This window comes from Stenella coeruleoalba (genome assembly GCF_951394435.1).
Source record: "Stenella coeruleoalba genome assembly, chromosome: 7".
Classification (NCBI taxonomy): domain Eukaryota; kingdom Metazoa; phylum Chordata; class Mammalia; order Artiodactyla; family Delphinidae; genus Stenella; species Stenella coeruleoalba.
In genome coordinates this window covers 21,910,611-21,926,100 of record NC_137153.1, presented here as the reverse complement: position 1 = coordinate 21,926,100, position 15,490 = coordinate 21,910,611, and the positions used below count along the sequence as shown (strand labels likewise).

Sequence of the window (15,490 nt, the reverse complement as noted above, 5' to 3'; positions counted from 1 at the left end):
TTAATATGGTGTAGTGGAAAAGCTTTTAATTTTAATAATATAGGGGCTCCTCTATCTTCAACCTTTGAAGTCACTTCCGGGTGAAATTCTTAGAAAAAAGACATAAGATGAGGATGCCGTGTCATTTTCTCTGTGCGGCTTTTTTGACTTTCTCTTCCAGTTTGAGTTCAGCATGTTACATCCTACTGTTGCAGAGAATTCTCTATTATGATTATTTGTTTATGTGTCTTCTTAGTTAAACTGATGCTTAATGTCTGGAGTCTGATTCATGCTCACCTAACACAGAATTGCGTTCATTTTAAAAGCCCAATAACCATCTGTAAAAGGAATGTGCAGATGGCATGCCAGGTTATAGGCAGTGTTTGAGATAGGTTTTTTTTGTTTGTTTGTTTGTTTTTAATGTTGGAGGGAGAGGAAAGAAATAAAGGAGGCCAAACTGAAGAAAATTTGAGAACTTAAGTAGTATTCAACAAGTATTTATTAAGTCTTGTTTGTTAGAGATTATGAGTGATAAAGAAAACTAGTATTTGACTTCAAAAAACTTGCTATTTCTTTAGGGTGATGACATACATAACTAAAACAGACGAAAATATGATACATGATTAAATGCTCAGATAGATATTATAATGACAGATGGCCATTATATGGGTAATAGTTGCCACATATATTCTCACTTAATGTTCATAATGACCTTAGAAAGTTAATATTGGATCGGGAAACGGATCTTCAGAGAGATTAAATCCATTTGCTAAGGGTACACATCTAGCCACTGGCAGAGCCAAGATTCAAACCTGTATCTTTCAAATCCAAATTCAGGGCTCTTTTCCTACCACATGTAGAAAAGAGGAACAGTGATTTGCATTGAAGAGGCCAGAGGAGATTTTAGATAAATAGAAAGAAAAAATCCAAGTGAGCAGGCAGGGAGAAGGAAGAAAGAAAAGAAGATATAAAGATGGTTTGTGTGACATCTGGTAAGAAAGCTAGTCTGACTGGAGTAGGGGGGGCTTGAATTTGGAGGGTCTCATATGCTCTGATGAAAATTTGGATTCTTTTAAAAATATTTATTTGGCTGTGCCAGATCTTAGTTTTGGCACATTCTGTCACCAGCGTGAAGATATGGAAAGTCTTTTGATGATATGAGAGCATGCCTTCTCACTTCAACTAGAGAAGGGTATGCTTCCAATATCCACACAGGCCTCTTAGATTTGTATGAATGGCAGAATTTCTTTTCCTAAGGTTTCTCTGAGCTCACAAGAGCAAGACTTGCAGTAATAGATTGTAATGGAATTAACACATGAAATGAATATTTGGTTGTTTCCTCCTTCTGATAAATCATTCCATAGAAAGACGTGAGTTGAAAAGAAATATCTGAACATACAATAAAAGGGATTAAGGATTAGGAAACTCTATGCCTGGGGAAGTCTCAGAGCATGCTGATCTGGGTTTATAAACTTATCTTCCTTACTATGGAAGATTTACTTCACCAATAAATCTCTGAAGCTGCAGATTTAAATCTCCTTGAAAAGCTTGTCAAAGATGCATTCAACAGAGGGAGAAATAACTTCCTTCTTTCCATCTAAGATATTGCTCAGTTTTCTTCTGTGTTTTTTCATTGTTATTTCTATAACGTTTGCTCTACAAATTCAGAAGTATTGATTGCTTAAAGACTCAGGGCTTGGCCAAAGTCAACAGAAGAGAGATTATAGGAGATGGCTTCAGCCTATACAGTGAAAACGTGAACTAAAACAGAACGATGCCTCTAACTACGTTGCCAAAAAAAGGCCACAAGGAAAATGTTATTTGAATCAATTTGAGATATTAGGGTTAAGTCAGGTGGAAAAAAAAGCCTTCTCTCCAATTTTATTTCTCTATAGTTTAAAAAGGCTGGTGAGGTGTGCAGACCAGCAAAAGACGAGTGTGACCTGCCCGAAACGTGTGATGGCAAATCTGGTCTCTGCCCGGATGATCGATTCCAAGTCAATGGCTTCCCTTGCCAAAATGGGAAGGGCTACTGCTTGATGGGGATGTGCCCCACCCTGGAGGAGCAGTGCACCAAGCTATGGGGACCAGGTAGGAGGACAAACCCCAGTGATGCTGGCACTACCTTTGTACATACAAAGGAAAATCGTATCACTCCAAGTGACAGTGTTTAATCATGGCCAAAGTAGCATTCTGTCCCTTTCTTCCATCTTAGAGACTGTGCCACTGCTCAAAATCCTGGATAAGTGGAGAATTTTGGTGTTGCTAGATGTAGCAAATAAAAATAAGGACAGTCCAGTTACATTTGAATTTCAGATTAATTAATTTTTTTTTAAGTGTCAGTATGTCTCAAAAAAAATTTTTTTTTAAGTGTCAGTATGTCTCAAAAAAATAAATTTTTTTTTAAGTGTCAGTATGTCTCATGCAATATTTGGGTGAGACTTAGGCTGAAAAAAAGTCTTTATCTGGAATTTAAATTTAACTGGACGTCCTGTACTTTATCTGGCAGCTCTAACCAAAATCCTTCCCAGTTAAGCAGACCCTTGGAATTGTGTGTGTGTGTAGGGGTGGAATGCAAAGGAGCAGTGAGGAAAATTGAAAGTTTTAAAAATGTTTATTTTGTCCATAATACCAGAATTTTAAAGGTCATATTCTCTGATTACACCATAAAAAAGAAGTTAAAAATAAAAGCATAACTTAAGAATTTTCAAAAACTTTAAACCCAAATTTAAATTATGCTAAATAACTTGATTAGAAGAGCAATTTTTAAAATATCAATTCGTTGGACTTCCTGGATATGATGTATATTGTGTAGATATATTTAATTTTCATACCATTTTCTGCTACATTTCCAGATTGCTACTTAAATGGCTGAAGGACTATTTTTAACAGGGAAAATACATATTCCTAAAAATATTTGAGGAAGGTTATCATATGCTGGAAACTTTCTATAATTCCTGAAAATATACATAAGACAAGATGAAGGAAAGCAACAAAAATCACTGATTGACAATATACCCAGAAAAAAAGACACCTGGGAAATAAATGGACAGGAACCTAGAGAAACCCCTGAATGAAAGCCTCTGTATCAGGCTAGGGTGAGCTGAGACACAATTTGAGGAGAAAGCTTGATACCATTCGTGCATCAGGAAGTGCTCTGATGGTCTGGAATTGGGTTCTGGCTCTCCTCCAGTTTATAGGTAATGCAGATGGACGTGCTAAGTTACAGCTGCAAGCAAAGATGGCTTTGCTGGTTAAAGACCTTGTACTTCCTTGGCTAACTTCAGTATATGGCAGAAACCTGGGGAAAGGAAATCTTCAGCACAGAGATGAAGCTCTGAACATCTCCTTTGTTACTTGGCTATAAATCACTGCGATAAAAACTATTACTTTCTTCTTTTTGCCTGACCCTTCAATATCGCCTCCCTTACAAATCTGTAAATTTTCTAGTACCTAGACACTGTTTTGTTCATAGTTGTTATTCCCAGTGTATCCTAGCACAGTGCCTGACTTTAGTAAATGTTCCAAGTGATCTATTGAATTAATGTTGAATATATTTATCCAATATTGGAATAGAGAAGAACTTTTAAATCATATATTTAAAGGTGGCCTTTATAAAAGACCAGAAAAATAGATTTGCCTAAATAAAATTTCAAATTTTACAATTCACAAGGATCACACATTTATTTTAAATTAGTCTTCAAAGTTTGAAAAGTCTTATAACACATATAAGGGGGGAAAATCACTGTCTTTAACCTCCTATAAATCATTTGGAATTCCAAATATTGAAAATGTGACCAAGGAATAAACAGGCAATTCATCATAAAGAAGTACACGTGTTTAATAAACATTAAAATCATTTTAACTCACTAGCAAGAAGTATGAAACACTATTAATACATCAGCACATGCAATATATGGTAAGAAATATAAATGAAGACAAGTTAATCTTCTACACTTGTTAAATTGCAAAGCTTTGTTACAGTTAATGCTTAGTGTTGGTGAGGATGTGACAAAACACTTAGTTTAATATGCTCTGGTAAGAGTATGAATTAGTACAATCTTTTCACAGAGAATTTGGAAAAATGTGTGTGCAACCTAAAAAGAAAATGTGCTCCTTTCCTTAGCAATGGTACCCAGGTATATTTATTTACAAAGGATTTTCAGCCAGCATTTTCTTTCTGAACCATGTACTACAGACCAGGCACTCTCCTCAGTGGCTCACATATATTAACTCATTTAATCCTCATAATAACGCTGTGGGGGAGGTACTATTATAGAATCCTCATTTTTACACAGAGCAAACCAAGAGATTAAGGCACTTGCCAAAGATCACACAGCTCTTACTTAACGCCTGAGCTCTTAACCACTGTGTTCTGTTGCCCCAGTTGATGGGGATCTGAGGAAGATTACCTGAGAAATTAAGCATGCGATGCTCATCTCTGTGGCTGGCAGAGTAGAAGTTTGACTAAGCACAGCATCTACCTGTCACAGCTGCACCCTCCAGCAGGATAACATTCCAGTATCTGCCTGTGGGCTGCTACTACGATAACTACGGCTCTTCCAGCTAAGTCTTCAATCATCCAGATGTTTCCAAATATTTAGATAGCCATTATTCAAAAATAGGCTATCTAAAAGATTGTTTTAACTCTAGCCATCTCTCTTGGTATCAAATTAGTGCAACCTATATTTCCAAGAAGGGTCAAGGGGATGATGCTAAAATCGTATTCCTCATGCTGGTTTTCTGTTTCATGAATCCTTTATGGCACTGAACTATTTCTCTCTTTTCTTTTCAACTGTGTGCCTACTGACTATGCCTGGTCCCAGGAACCCAGGTTGCAGATAAGTCATGTTTTAGCAGAAATGAAGGTGGGTCAAGTTACGGGTACTGCCGAAAAGTGGATGACACACGCATTCCCTGTAAAGCAAAGTAAGTGGCCTTGTTATTTGAACCTTCCTGCTCATTTTGACACATTCTGATTTATCCCATTTAAAGAGAAAGTGAATTTGGACATCATTCATTTGATAAACATTCATTGAGTGACTATTATATGATATATTTTAGGCTAGGCACTGAGTTAAAAAGACAAATAGGGAATGATCCACTTTTTCCAGTCTCTCATAATGGATGCTTCAAAGGACACCAAGTACAGCTGTTGTTAAATAGAATGAATGTTTGAGACCGAGCGTGCAATAGTTAAATGGGCCTGGTTGGAAATTTGCACACTGATTCTCCAGTATACTTTAGATGCTTTTCCATCTAGTGTCTTTCATTTTGATTCTAGGGTATAAATATGTATCTACTCAGAGAAATAAGCAATATGATGATTGTACAGTTTTATTTAAATTTGCCATGGCATTCCATAAAGAAAAAATACAGTAAGGGAAAGATTGACAATTTACCTAAAGAATTTGTTGTCCTTTTTATATTGATAGTCTGAAAAAAATGATAGAACACCATAAGCAATGAACTTGAGATTTTTTCTATATATTTTCCTTTGATTCTGCAATTTTAAGATGACTTTTAAAATTCAAATGATAATAGATTAAACTTTATACCTGCTCCAAATTTTACACATACAAACTAATGTGTAACCAGAGATTGAATGAAAAAAATCAGCATTTCTCAAAGATTTTCTATTAAAATAACACTGATTTTTCTCAATGATAGATATTACCAAACAAACTACATTTTGGACAGAAGGTCATCTCTTGGGGAGTCTAAGCCTCAAAGATAATCATACCCTGTGGGTTCTTCTTTACAGGAAATCATGAAAATTATGTAAAAGGCAATATGTGTGGGAGAGTGGGGTGGGAGTGTGGCAATATTTAGTCTGAGAGAGTGTGACAGGGAAAAGAGACTAGGGTAATTCCATCTTTCCTCTGTAGAGTGTATACACCCTTGTCCTGTAAACTTTGTGTGAACACTGGGTAATTTCTGCAACCAGAGGCACAAGCATTTCATTTCTTCCCACAGGCTGACCTCCTGGTCACTTCTTGATAGTCTTTGGCTGTAGTGGGAAATAAGCCTGAAAGTCCCTGTGTCCTAGAGCCTTCCTCATAAAGCTCTACCTAAATGATTCAAGAAAAACACCCTCTCAAGTCTGGAGAGAATGCGTGCCTTTCTCCACTCCTCAATGGTATTTTCTAAAAGCCTCAGAGACATCAGAAGAATCTGATTCTACCACTCTCCGAAGAGTTTTTCACAGCATTCCTCTAAATTCTGCATAAAGCAATTGATTCCAATTTTGTTGGCGATGACTTTCTTCCCCTTGCTAGTGAAGGCAAGGCTTTAATGAGTGCTGAGCAGTTTCATCTGAATTTGCAGGGGTTCTTCCAGTAACACACGATGCCTTGGAGTGACCACCGAGGCTCAGCCTTATACCGATACAACTACAGTCGAGAGAATTATTCTGCTGCCCTTCATGGCAATAAATAACTTAGCTGAAACAAGACAGAAACTGATTTCCTAGGTGCCCTCCATGATGTTAGACATCCATCCTCCTTATAGCTTCTTGCTCCATCATACGTATGACCTCCTTTCCCAAATGTTTCTCTCAGTCTGTGATGGCTTCTCCAACTCCAACCGTCATATTCCAATAAGCAAAAAGGAGAAAATATTGAGAAGAGGACATATACCCTCACGTAAGGGCACCCTCAAGAATCTGCAGTTAAGATTCTGCTTCCTTCCCATTGGCTAGAATTTAGGCAACTGGCCAAAATTTGGGAATATGAGAGCCATGGGATTTTTCTTTTGAGCAACATTGTGCCTTGCTAATACTCAATGGTTCTATTACTGAAGAATAAGGGGGAAATTGGTATAAAGGAGAACTAGAAGTCTCTGCCGTAGGGGAAAATACCATTAGTTAAATATCGATAGGGAGCTGATTTATATTTGTATAAAACTGCATTTTGGATCCTGCTATTTCAAAGGCAACAAATTTCGGCTTTTCTTCAGTGACGCCCTGTGTGGGAAGTTGTTCTGTAATGGTGGGTCAGATTATCTGCTCTGGAAAGGACATATAATAACGTTCCTGACATGTAAAACATTTGAACCTGAAGACAGCAGTCAAGAAATCAGTATAGTAGCAAATGGAACCAAGTGTGGAGAGAATAAGGTACATTGATTAATGGTGGCTTTTACTCAAAATGTTCTGGTTGTTTGTTCATTTTGTTTGCTTGCTTCTCAAGGCCTCCTTGTGTTTCATGGAGCACAGTTTTTCAAAGTAATGTTTATGCCATTCACGTATACATGACTGCATTCTTGCCTTCAATGCTATTTAATAAGTACCTATTATGTGCTTAGCACTAGGTTGTTAAATTTAGGTAAATTTTATTTCCCCCAAATTGGTATGGTCTCAATAAATGATAGCCATTCTGATGATAATAATGAAAAAAATCGTAACAATACTATTTATTTTTACATAAATGATAATTATCTTAATATTGGAGATGATGTGATATTACCATGTTTTCCATAGTATTTTTGTTTAGGATGCGTACCTTGTACCATGTACAATGCTTAGCTCAGTGCTCTCAGTCTTCAGAGTTGGACTAAAGAGGTGCATTAAAGATGACCCATGAGATATGACGTGAAGTAAGGAAATCTTCTTTAAAGAGGACTTCCTAAATATTTAATTATAAAAATGATCTAGATTCCATATTCCTATTTTCAAAAGGATTTGGTGATTTCCCTAATGAAAAGGCAAGTTTGATAACAATAATAGTAACTAAAAATACAAGGCTAAATACCAAAGTCAACAGTTTGCAGAACTGAAACCACTGGACATTCATGTCTACTTTGTGTTTTTCATATCACTTTCAGGTTTGCATTAATGCAGAATGTGTGGATGTCGAAAGAACTTACAGATCGGCCAATTGCTCCTCTAAATGCAAAGGACATGCTGTAAGTCTTGACAGTGTTTCCCCAAGCTTGCTGAATCTTGTGTCATTTTAGGTCAGACAGTTTGGATGATGTTAAAATAATGTTTCAGCGTTGAATGATTAAAATTATTATCTAACTCCTCACTAGTTTTATTCAATGAAAAATTCCTTCAAAGAACCTAGTACTGAAATTACTATTACTGATTCATACATTACGTAGACAGCTGAAAGGCTACAGAGCAGAGGTTATTCTTTTTTTGGAATGGACTTAATTATGGATGAATCAACCCTCGGGTTGGGGATTAGTCCAGTGAGAAAACTAACAGGATCATTGCTCCTCTAGGTGTGTGACCACGAGCTCCAATGTCAGTGTAAAGAAGGATGGGCCCCTCCTGATTGCGGTGCTTCTTCCATGGTCTTCAGTAAGTAATACTGCACATCTAATGTGAGAAAATTACTCTCCTCTTCCAAGCTTTTATTTCCTGTTATGTAAGATTTCATTGTCTTTTTTCCACTTCTCTTGGAATTCCTATTCTGTAGATATTGAATCCACAATATTAATCCCCAAAGTTTCTACAGCAACTTTTTAATCATATTTTCCACATTCTTATGTTTTTGTGCTACATACAAAAAGATTTCTTGACATTTTATATTTGTCATTTTATTTTAATTTTCCGAATTTTCTTGCTTTATGATTGTTCCATTTTCATAGCAGCCTTGACTGAATGTGTACTAGATATAATATCCTCATAAAACTCTAAGAATATGACATAATTTTTGCAGGTTCACTTTGTTCTCTAGATTGTTTCTTTTGAGTCGAGTTGTTTTGTTTTTTCACCCTGTCTCTTTTATTTCCCTGGGCTGTTTTTCTTCAGTATGTATGATCCTTCTTTCAATGTGGGATTAGGTTGACTTGCTCTTTATAACTAATAATAATAAAATCTTTTCTTATTTTTTGGCCATTTGGATTTTGTTTTTTGCAAAGCATCTGTTCAAGCCATTTTGTTTATTCTTCTATTGGGTGTCTCCCCTGACCCCTTAATAACTTGTGTAAGTTTTAATATATTCTTGATATAAGCTATTTTTTCAGTTATATATGCTGCAAATAACTCCCTTCATTCTGTGTTTTCTCACTGTCTTCGTGATGTCATGTGATTAAAGAAGCTTTTTTTAATTATTATTATTTTTAAAATCTATTTTTGGCTGCGTTGGGTCTTTGTTGCTGCGTGCGGGCTTTCTCTAGTTGCGGCGAGCAGGGGCCACTCTTCGTTGCCGTGCGTGGGCTTCTCATTGCGGTGGCTTCTCTTGTTGTGGAGCATGGGCTCTAGGCGCGCGGGCTTCAGTAGTTGTGGCTCACGGGCTCTGGAGCACAGGCTCAGTAGTTGTGGTGCACAGGCTTAGTTGCTCCGTGGCATGTGGGATCTTCCCGGACCAGGGCTTCAACCCGTGTCCCCTGCATTGGCAGGAGGATTCTTAACCACTGCACCACCAGGGAAGCCCTAAAGAAGCTTTTAATTGTAATGTAGTCAATTTGTTAATCATTTCCTTGATTATTAGTTTTTTTTCTTTTTGTGTCCTTTTTAAGGACAATTTTCCTATCCTGAAGTTATGAATGTATACCCATATATTATCTTCTAAAAAGGATTTTTGTATTGCCTTTTCAAATTTAAGTCTGTAATGTATCTGGAATTATTTTGTGTGTGATGCACACAAAGTGTGCAATTTCATAATAACAAAAGTGTTAATTCACTGGGAAGACATACAATTCTAAACTTTACTGTAGATAAGAGCATGGTCTCAAAATATATAAGTATTGATAGAACCAGAAGTAATAGCCAAATTCAGAGTTATAGTGGGGGATTTTAACACTCTTGACTCAGTCATTTGTACAACAAACAAACGAGGTATCAGTAAGGGTTAATATATTACACACAGTTAACAAACATGGCATTAAAAACATATGGAAAACACTGCACATAAGTGCAGAACACATATTTTTGTGTTCATAGACAGAACACTTACAATATGGGCTTATGCTGGGTCATAGAGCAAGTGTCAACGAAGTGTTCAATTTCGTTTTTATCTCAGCTAGATGCCCAGTTGTCACACCATTATTCATATCATAAATGACTTTCTAATAAAGCACGTATGTCCATGCACGTGTGTTGTTCTGGGATATCTGTTCTTTGCTGGTGGCCCTATTTGGCTATCCTTATGCCAGTATAACACTCTTTTATTATTGTATCTTTAAAATAATTTTGTTATCTTATAGGAGATCCTTTAACATTGTTCTTCAAGAATGTCTTGGCTATTAGCTTTTGTATTTCCACATATATTTTATAATCAGATTCTCAAGTTACACACACAATTCCTGTTGGGATTTTAATTTAGTGTAAACTACAGCTATACATTTACTTGCAGAAAATGAGCATATATAAAATATTGAATTCCAAACCTACTGACATGAAATATCTATCCATTTACTTAGTCTTCTTTAATTTTGCCCAATAATAGTTAATGGTTTTCACCACAGAAATTTTACATATATTTTGTTTGATTTGTTTTATAAGAAATTAATTTTTATTGTATTTTTAAATGGTATTTTTTGAAAAAATATTTTTCAACTATTACTAGAATATAGAAGGTCAACTAATTTTTGTATATTTATTTTTATATCAAGCACGTCTGCTAACCTCTCTTAATGATCTTAGTAATTTATTTGTAGATTCCATTAGATTTTCTACATATTCAATCATTCTGTTTCAGAAAAAATGACAGTTTTGCTTCTTCTCTAATCTTCACCATTTTAATTTCTCATACTTGTTTTCCTTCACTGAGTAGTACTCTTGTGCAATGCTGAATAGAAATAGAGATAGCAAGCCTCTTTGTTTCTTTCCCAATCTTAGGAAAGACTTTCAGTATTTTGCCCTGTTATCTGAAGGTATTCTGTACATATTGGATCCTCTTCATTAGATCAAGAAAATTCACTTCTATTTCTAGTTTGCTAAGAATTTTACCAAATACTTTTTATTTATTGGTTAAGATTTTTACCTCTTTACTCTGTTGGTATTGCAAAATAAATTGATTGATATTTGAACATTTATCTAACGGTGCATACTTTGGATAAACCCAACATGGAAATAGGTCTCACGGATACTGATGGATGATGTTTGCTATTATTTCATGTTCATGAGTGATGCCTGTACTTGCTAAATTTGAGTATCATGGTTATGCTAGACATATTAAATGAAGTGGAGCATTTTCATTCATTTAAATTCTCTGGAAGAGTTTGTATAAGAATGGAAGACTCTTTCCTTAAATATCTGGTAGAACTTGTCAGTAAGCCATGTAGGCCTAGAATTCTGGACAATATTTTAGTTAAAGATTCAGTGTCTTTAGTAGCTATAAGACCCTTCAGGTATTTAATTTCTTCTTATGCAAGTTTTACTATGTTATATTTTTCTTAGACATTTACCTACTTCACCTAAATGTCAATGTTTTGGTTTAAGAGTGCTCATAATACTCACTTATCTTTTCAATATCAATAGTATCTGTAGCATTGTTTTTTCTCTTTTTTTATATTATCCTAACAAAATTTTAAAACTTATTATTCTTTGATTTGTTTTTTTAACATTTTTTTTGCTATTTCAATTTCTACTTTATACAATTCCATTTCCTTAAGTTTATTTCATCTTTAAAAGAAAAATCTTGAAAGGAATCTTTGGCTCATTAATTTTCAGTTTGTAGACCATATCGTAATTGGTGTTTTCATTATCATTTGTTTCAAATTATTTTCTATTTGCTTTCTTCTTTGGCCCTTGAACTGTTTAGACATCTATTTCTTAACATACATGCATATGGAGATTTTCTAGCTTCTGTTAAATTAATACTTAGCATAATTCCATGGGGATCAGAAAACCTACTGTGTTGAGAATATGCTGAAATTTGTTGACACTTGCTCTATGACCCAGCATAAGCCCATATTGTAAGTGTTCTGTCTATGAACACAAAAATATGTGTTCTGCACTTACTTATGTGCAGTGTTTTCCATATGTTTTTAATGCCATGTTTGTTAACTGTGTGTAATATATTAACCCTTACTGATACCTCGTTTGTTTGTTGTACCAATGACTGAGTCAAGAGTGTTAAAATCCCCACTATAACTCTGAATTTGGCTATTACTTCTGGTTCTATCAATACCTATATATTTTGAGACCATGCTGTTATCTACAGTAAAGTTTAGAATTGTATGTCTTCCCAGTGAATTAACACTTTTGTTATTATGAAATGCTTTTGTGTATCTCTAGTCTTCTTGCCTTTTAAAGTCCACAGTTCCTGGAGAAAAATGTAGCTGTACCATATTTCTCTTGGTCTCTTTTGCTTTGGTATAACTTTTTCTTCATACTTTTACTTTCATCCTTTCTGAATCCTCATGTTTTATATCTGTCTCTCATTTTAAAAAATACAGATATATTTTAAAATTTTAGTCTCAATCATTTTTTAAAAACTTAGTCCATTCAAATTAAATGTAATTACTGATAAATTTGGGTATAATCTACAATCTTATTATATGCTTTTTATTTGTCCTGCCTGGTTCCTGTTCCTTTTTCTCTCCTTTCTTGTTTTCTTATGGACTTACTGAGGATTTTAATCACTTCATTTTTGTTTTTATTAATTTGGAGATTATACATTTATTTTATATTCTTTTCGTGGCCAGCATAAAAATTTCCATTTTATTATTTTTAATAGAGACTTTACTTTTTAGAGCAGTCTTAGGTTCACAGTAAAACTGAGCAGAAAGTACAGAGATTTCCCCTATATCCCTGCCCCACACATGCACAGTCTCCCACCGCTAACACCCCCCAACCAGAGTTGAACATTTGTTACAATTAATGAACCTACATTGACATGTGATTATCATCCAAAGTCCACAGTTTACATTAAGGTTCATTCTTGGTTTATTTACTTTTCATTCCTTTCCGCATTTCTGAGCTTCCTTTTATGATCGTTTTCCTTCCTGTGTTTCTGAGTTCCTGCTTTCTCACGCCAAAGTAATTTTCTCTCACTCCAAAATATTTTCCCCCTATTTCTTCAGCACTTCTGTGCTTTTAGGAAGATTTTTTTTTAATTCATTCGTTGTTTTTAGTGAGAGAGCTAGTCCAAATTTCCTAGACCACCATTTCCAGAAACAGAAAGGGCTGTATTTTTTGTTCAATCACTGACATCTTCAACTGTAAACCTGCTTCCTTTTATAGTGCTCTCCATCTGCCTGATGCCCCGGCTTTACCTCTAGACCACATCCTTTCAAACTATGGATGTCTGTGAAGTACTGCCAAGTTCCTCTTTATTTCCTCTGGACCGTGTCACTCTTTTGAAAATAGCTACGATTCTGTTGTTAGTGCAAGTACACTTTTAAAATTCTGAACGCATCTATACTGTTTCTAACACAGATGCTTCAGAACTTTATTTCCTTTGACTTTTTGGGTAGGAATTTTTATGGAGGGTAGAGAGTATTAGGTATTTGAACTGTTATTATCTTACCTAGAATTCTACTTCTGAGGTCCCTATCTCTCTGCACGCATGTGTGCTCACACTTGTGAACTTTTCTTGCATTTATGCAAAAATCATTCTTATTATTCATTTACTGATCTCCGCCATCTCTGTAATAAGAGAGCAGTAGCTGTTTGCATTGCTCTTCAAACTTGTACCTCCTGGTCTTTGTGCTTTCAGATTATTATAAGAGAAATGAATACATGAGATAGCAAAAGATTGAAGTTGCATTCTTTATTAGATTAGTAGGTAAAAAACACCCTATAAATCAAAAAACTTTGTTAGAACCATTCCCCAGTTCACAAGGTCACATAATTTTTTTGTCCATAATAATTCCACTATAGAGCAAACGTCAGCAGGACACTCACTTATGTCCTGTCTATCTATCACTTATCAGTTATCCATCAATTCTCTTTTTCACGTCTCAGCTTCTTACTTGCTACTAAGAGGAATATGATTTCAAGTCTTCAGATTCTTTTCACTGGTTTTATTCCAAGGCTGAATTTTAACAATGTTTCCCTCCTCTTCCGCATCCTCCTTACTTCATATTCTTTCAGCCCTTTGTTTTCAATTTATTACAAACATCATCCCTTCTAAGAATTCCCAGTAGTATGATGCTTTACCTATCTCGTGTAAAATGTTCTCCCTAGACATCCTCTTACTTTCTTCTATCTAAATAATATTATAATAATCATTATCAAAATATATTTTCATTTTACTGGCTATGAGAGATGTTCCAGGGACTGCATGTCCTTTGGGGAAAAGGTAGGCAGAGTTTGTGATAAATAAAGAAATAAGGGGGCTTCCCTGGTGGCGCAGTGGTTGAGAGTCCGCCTGCCGATGCAGGGGACACGGGTTCGTGCCCCGGTCCGGGAAGATCCCACATGCCGCGGAGCGGCTGGGCCCGTGAGCCATGGCCGCTGAGCCTGCGTGTCCAGAGCCTGTGCTCCGCAGCGGGAGAGGCCACAGCAGTGAGAGGCCCGCATGCCGCAAAAAAAATAAAATAAAATAAAGAAATAAGGACCAGTGTGATGTATACTTGTGAATTTCCCCTATTCTCACGAGGCTCTCGTTCTCCTGGCTGCAGATTTCTCCATTGTGGTTGGGGTGCTGTTCCCTGTGGCCGTCATATTTGTGGTGGTTGCTATAGTAACCCGATGCCAAAGCACCAGAGGAAAGCGGAAGGAAGTCCGGAGGTAGGCATTATCTTGCCTTGGGGACGTTTTTGGCCTTTAATTCACTTCAAATGTAAGGACCCAAATTATCCAATTTAATTTTAGTTTACTTCAAATACTCAGAAATAAGTACAGATACATTTTTCTTGGACCAGAAGCTAGTTATTCTTTTTATTGGGAAATTCTTCACAGTAAGATCTCCTTTTTCTCTTCTATTAATCACCGTTTATAATTAATAACTCTCATTATTAAAGATGTTTATGCTCATTATCCAAATACAGTATCTAAAATGTATCGCTCATAGCTTTATGACAAGCACTCTGCTTAGCCCTTTTACATATGTCATTTAATCTTCATAAGGAAATAATAGTTCCTATTATTCCCATTTTATAGATGAAAAGGTGTTATAGATTGATCCTCACAACAGTCCTGCAAGGCTAGGCACTTCACTTTTTTACTGATGTGGAAACAGAAGCTCAGGGAGATAAACTAACATGTTCAGAGTCTTACAAAGTAAGTAATGGAGTCTAGGCTTGCACATACATCAGTCAGTCTTTCAAAGATAATCTTGACACTACAGTCTCTTTCTAGCATTTTTTAAAAATTGATTTATTCACCCAGAATGGGCTTTTAATAAATAATGAATAAAACAAATCTTTAAGTAAATGGCATAATTTAGATAAAAGTTGGATTCAGCATCTTCATTATTAGGTTTCAGGGATTGGTAGAGAATGGAAAAGAAAATTAGTGGTAATGATTATTAATTACAAGACAAGGAAACCTGCAGGATGCCCTAGGGAGCAGATGAAAACCCAGTCAATTACCAAGTATGAAACAATGGGCAGAGGACACTAGCAGACTTCTCTTGAATCTCCCTCTCACGGGGAAGGAATTTCTAAGTCA

At 35.7% G+C, this 15,490-nt stretch overlaps 1 protein-coding gene and 1 long non-coding RNA gene across 10 annotated transcripts in view; one reads left to right on the top strand and one right to left on the bottom strand.

Annotated features, from left to right (window-relative positions):
• Positions 1 to 15,490, bottom strand: part of LOC307189356 — a 273,604-nt gene that overhangs the window by 780 nt on the left and 257,334 nt on the right. The gene's annotated exons all lie outside the window — the stretch shown is intronic.
• Positions 1 to 15,490, top strand: part of ADAM28 (ADAM metallopeptidase domain 28) — a 356,867-nt gene that overhangs the window by 337,402 nt on the left and 3,975 nt on the right. For all 8 annotated transcript variants that reach the window (XM_079927363.1, XM_079927366.1, XM_079927364.1 and 5 more), the window contains 6 exons: positions 1,875 to 2,070; positions 4,806 to 4,908; positions 6,937 to 7,096; positions 7,804 to 7,884; positions 8,206 to 8,284; positions 14,500 to 14,608. In XM_079927363.1, the coding sequence (XP_079783489.1) occupies positions 1,875 to 2,070; positions 4,806 to 4,908; positions 6,937 to 7,096; positions 7,804 to 7,884; positions 8,206 to 8,284; positions 14,500 to 14,608 (728 nt within the window). The remainder of the gene's footprint in view (positions 1 to 1,874; positions 2,071 to 4,805; positions 4,909 to 6,936; positions 7,097 to 7,803; positions 7,885 to 8,205; positions 8,285 to 14,499; positions 14,609 to 15,490) is intronic.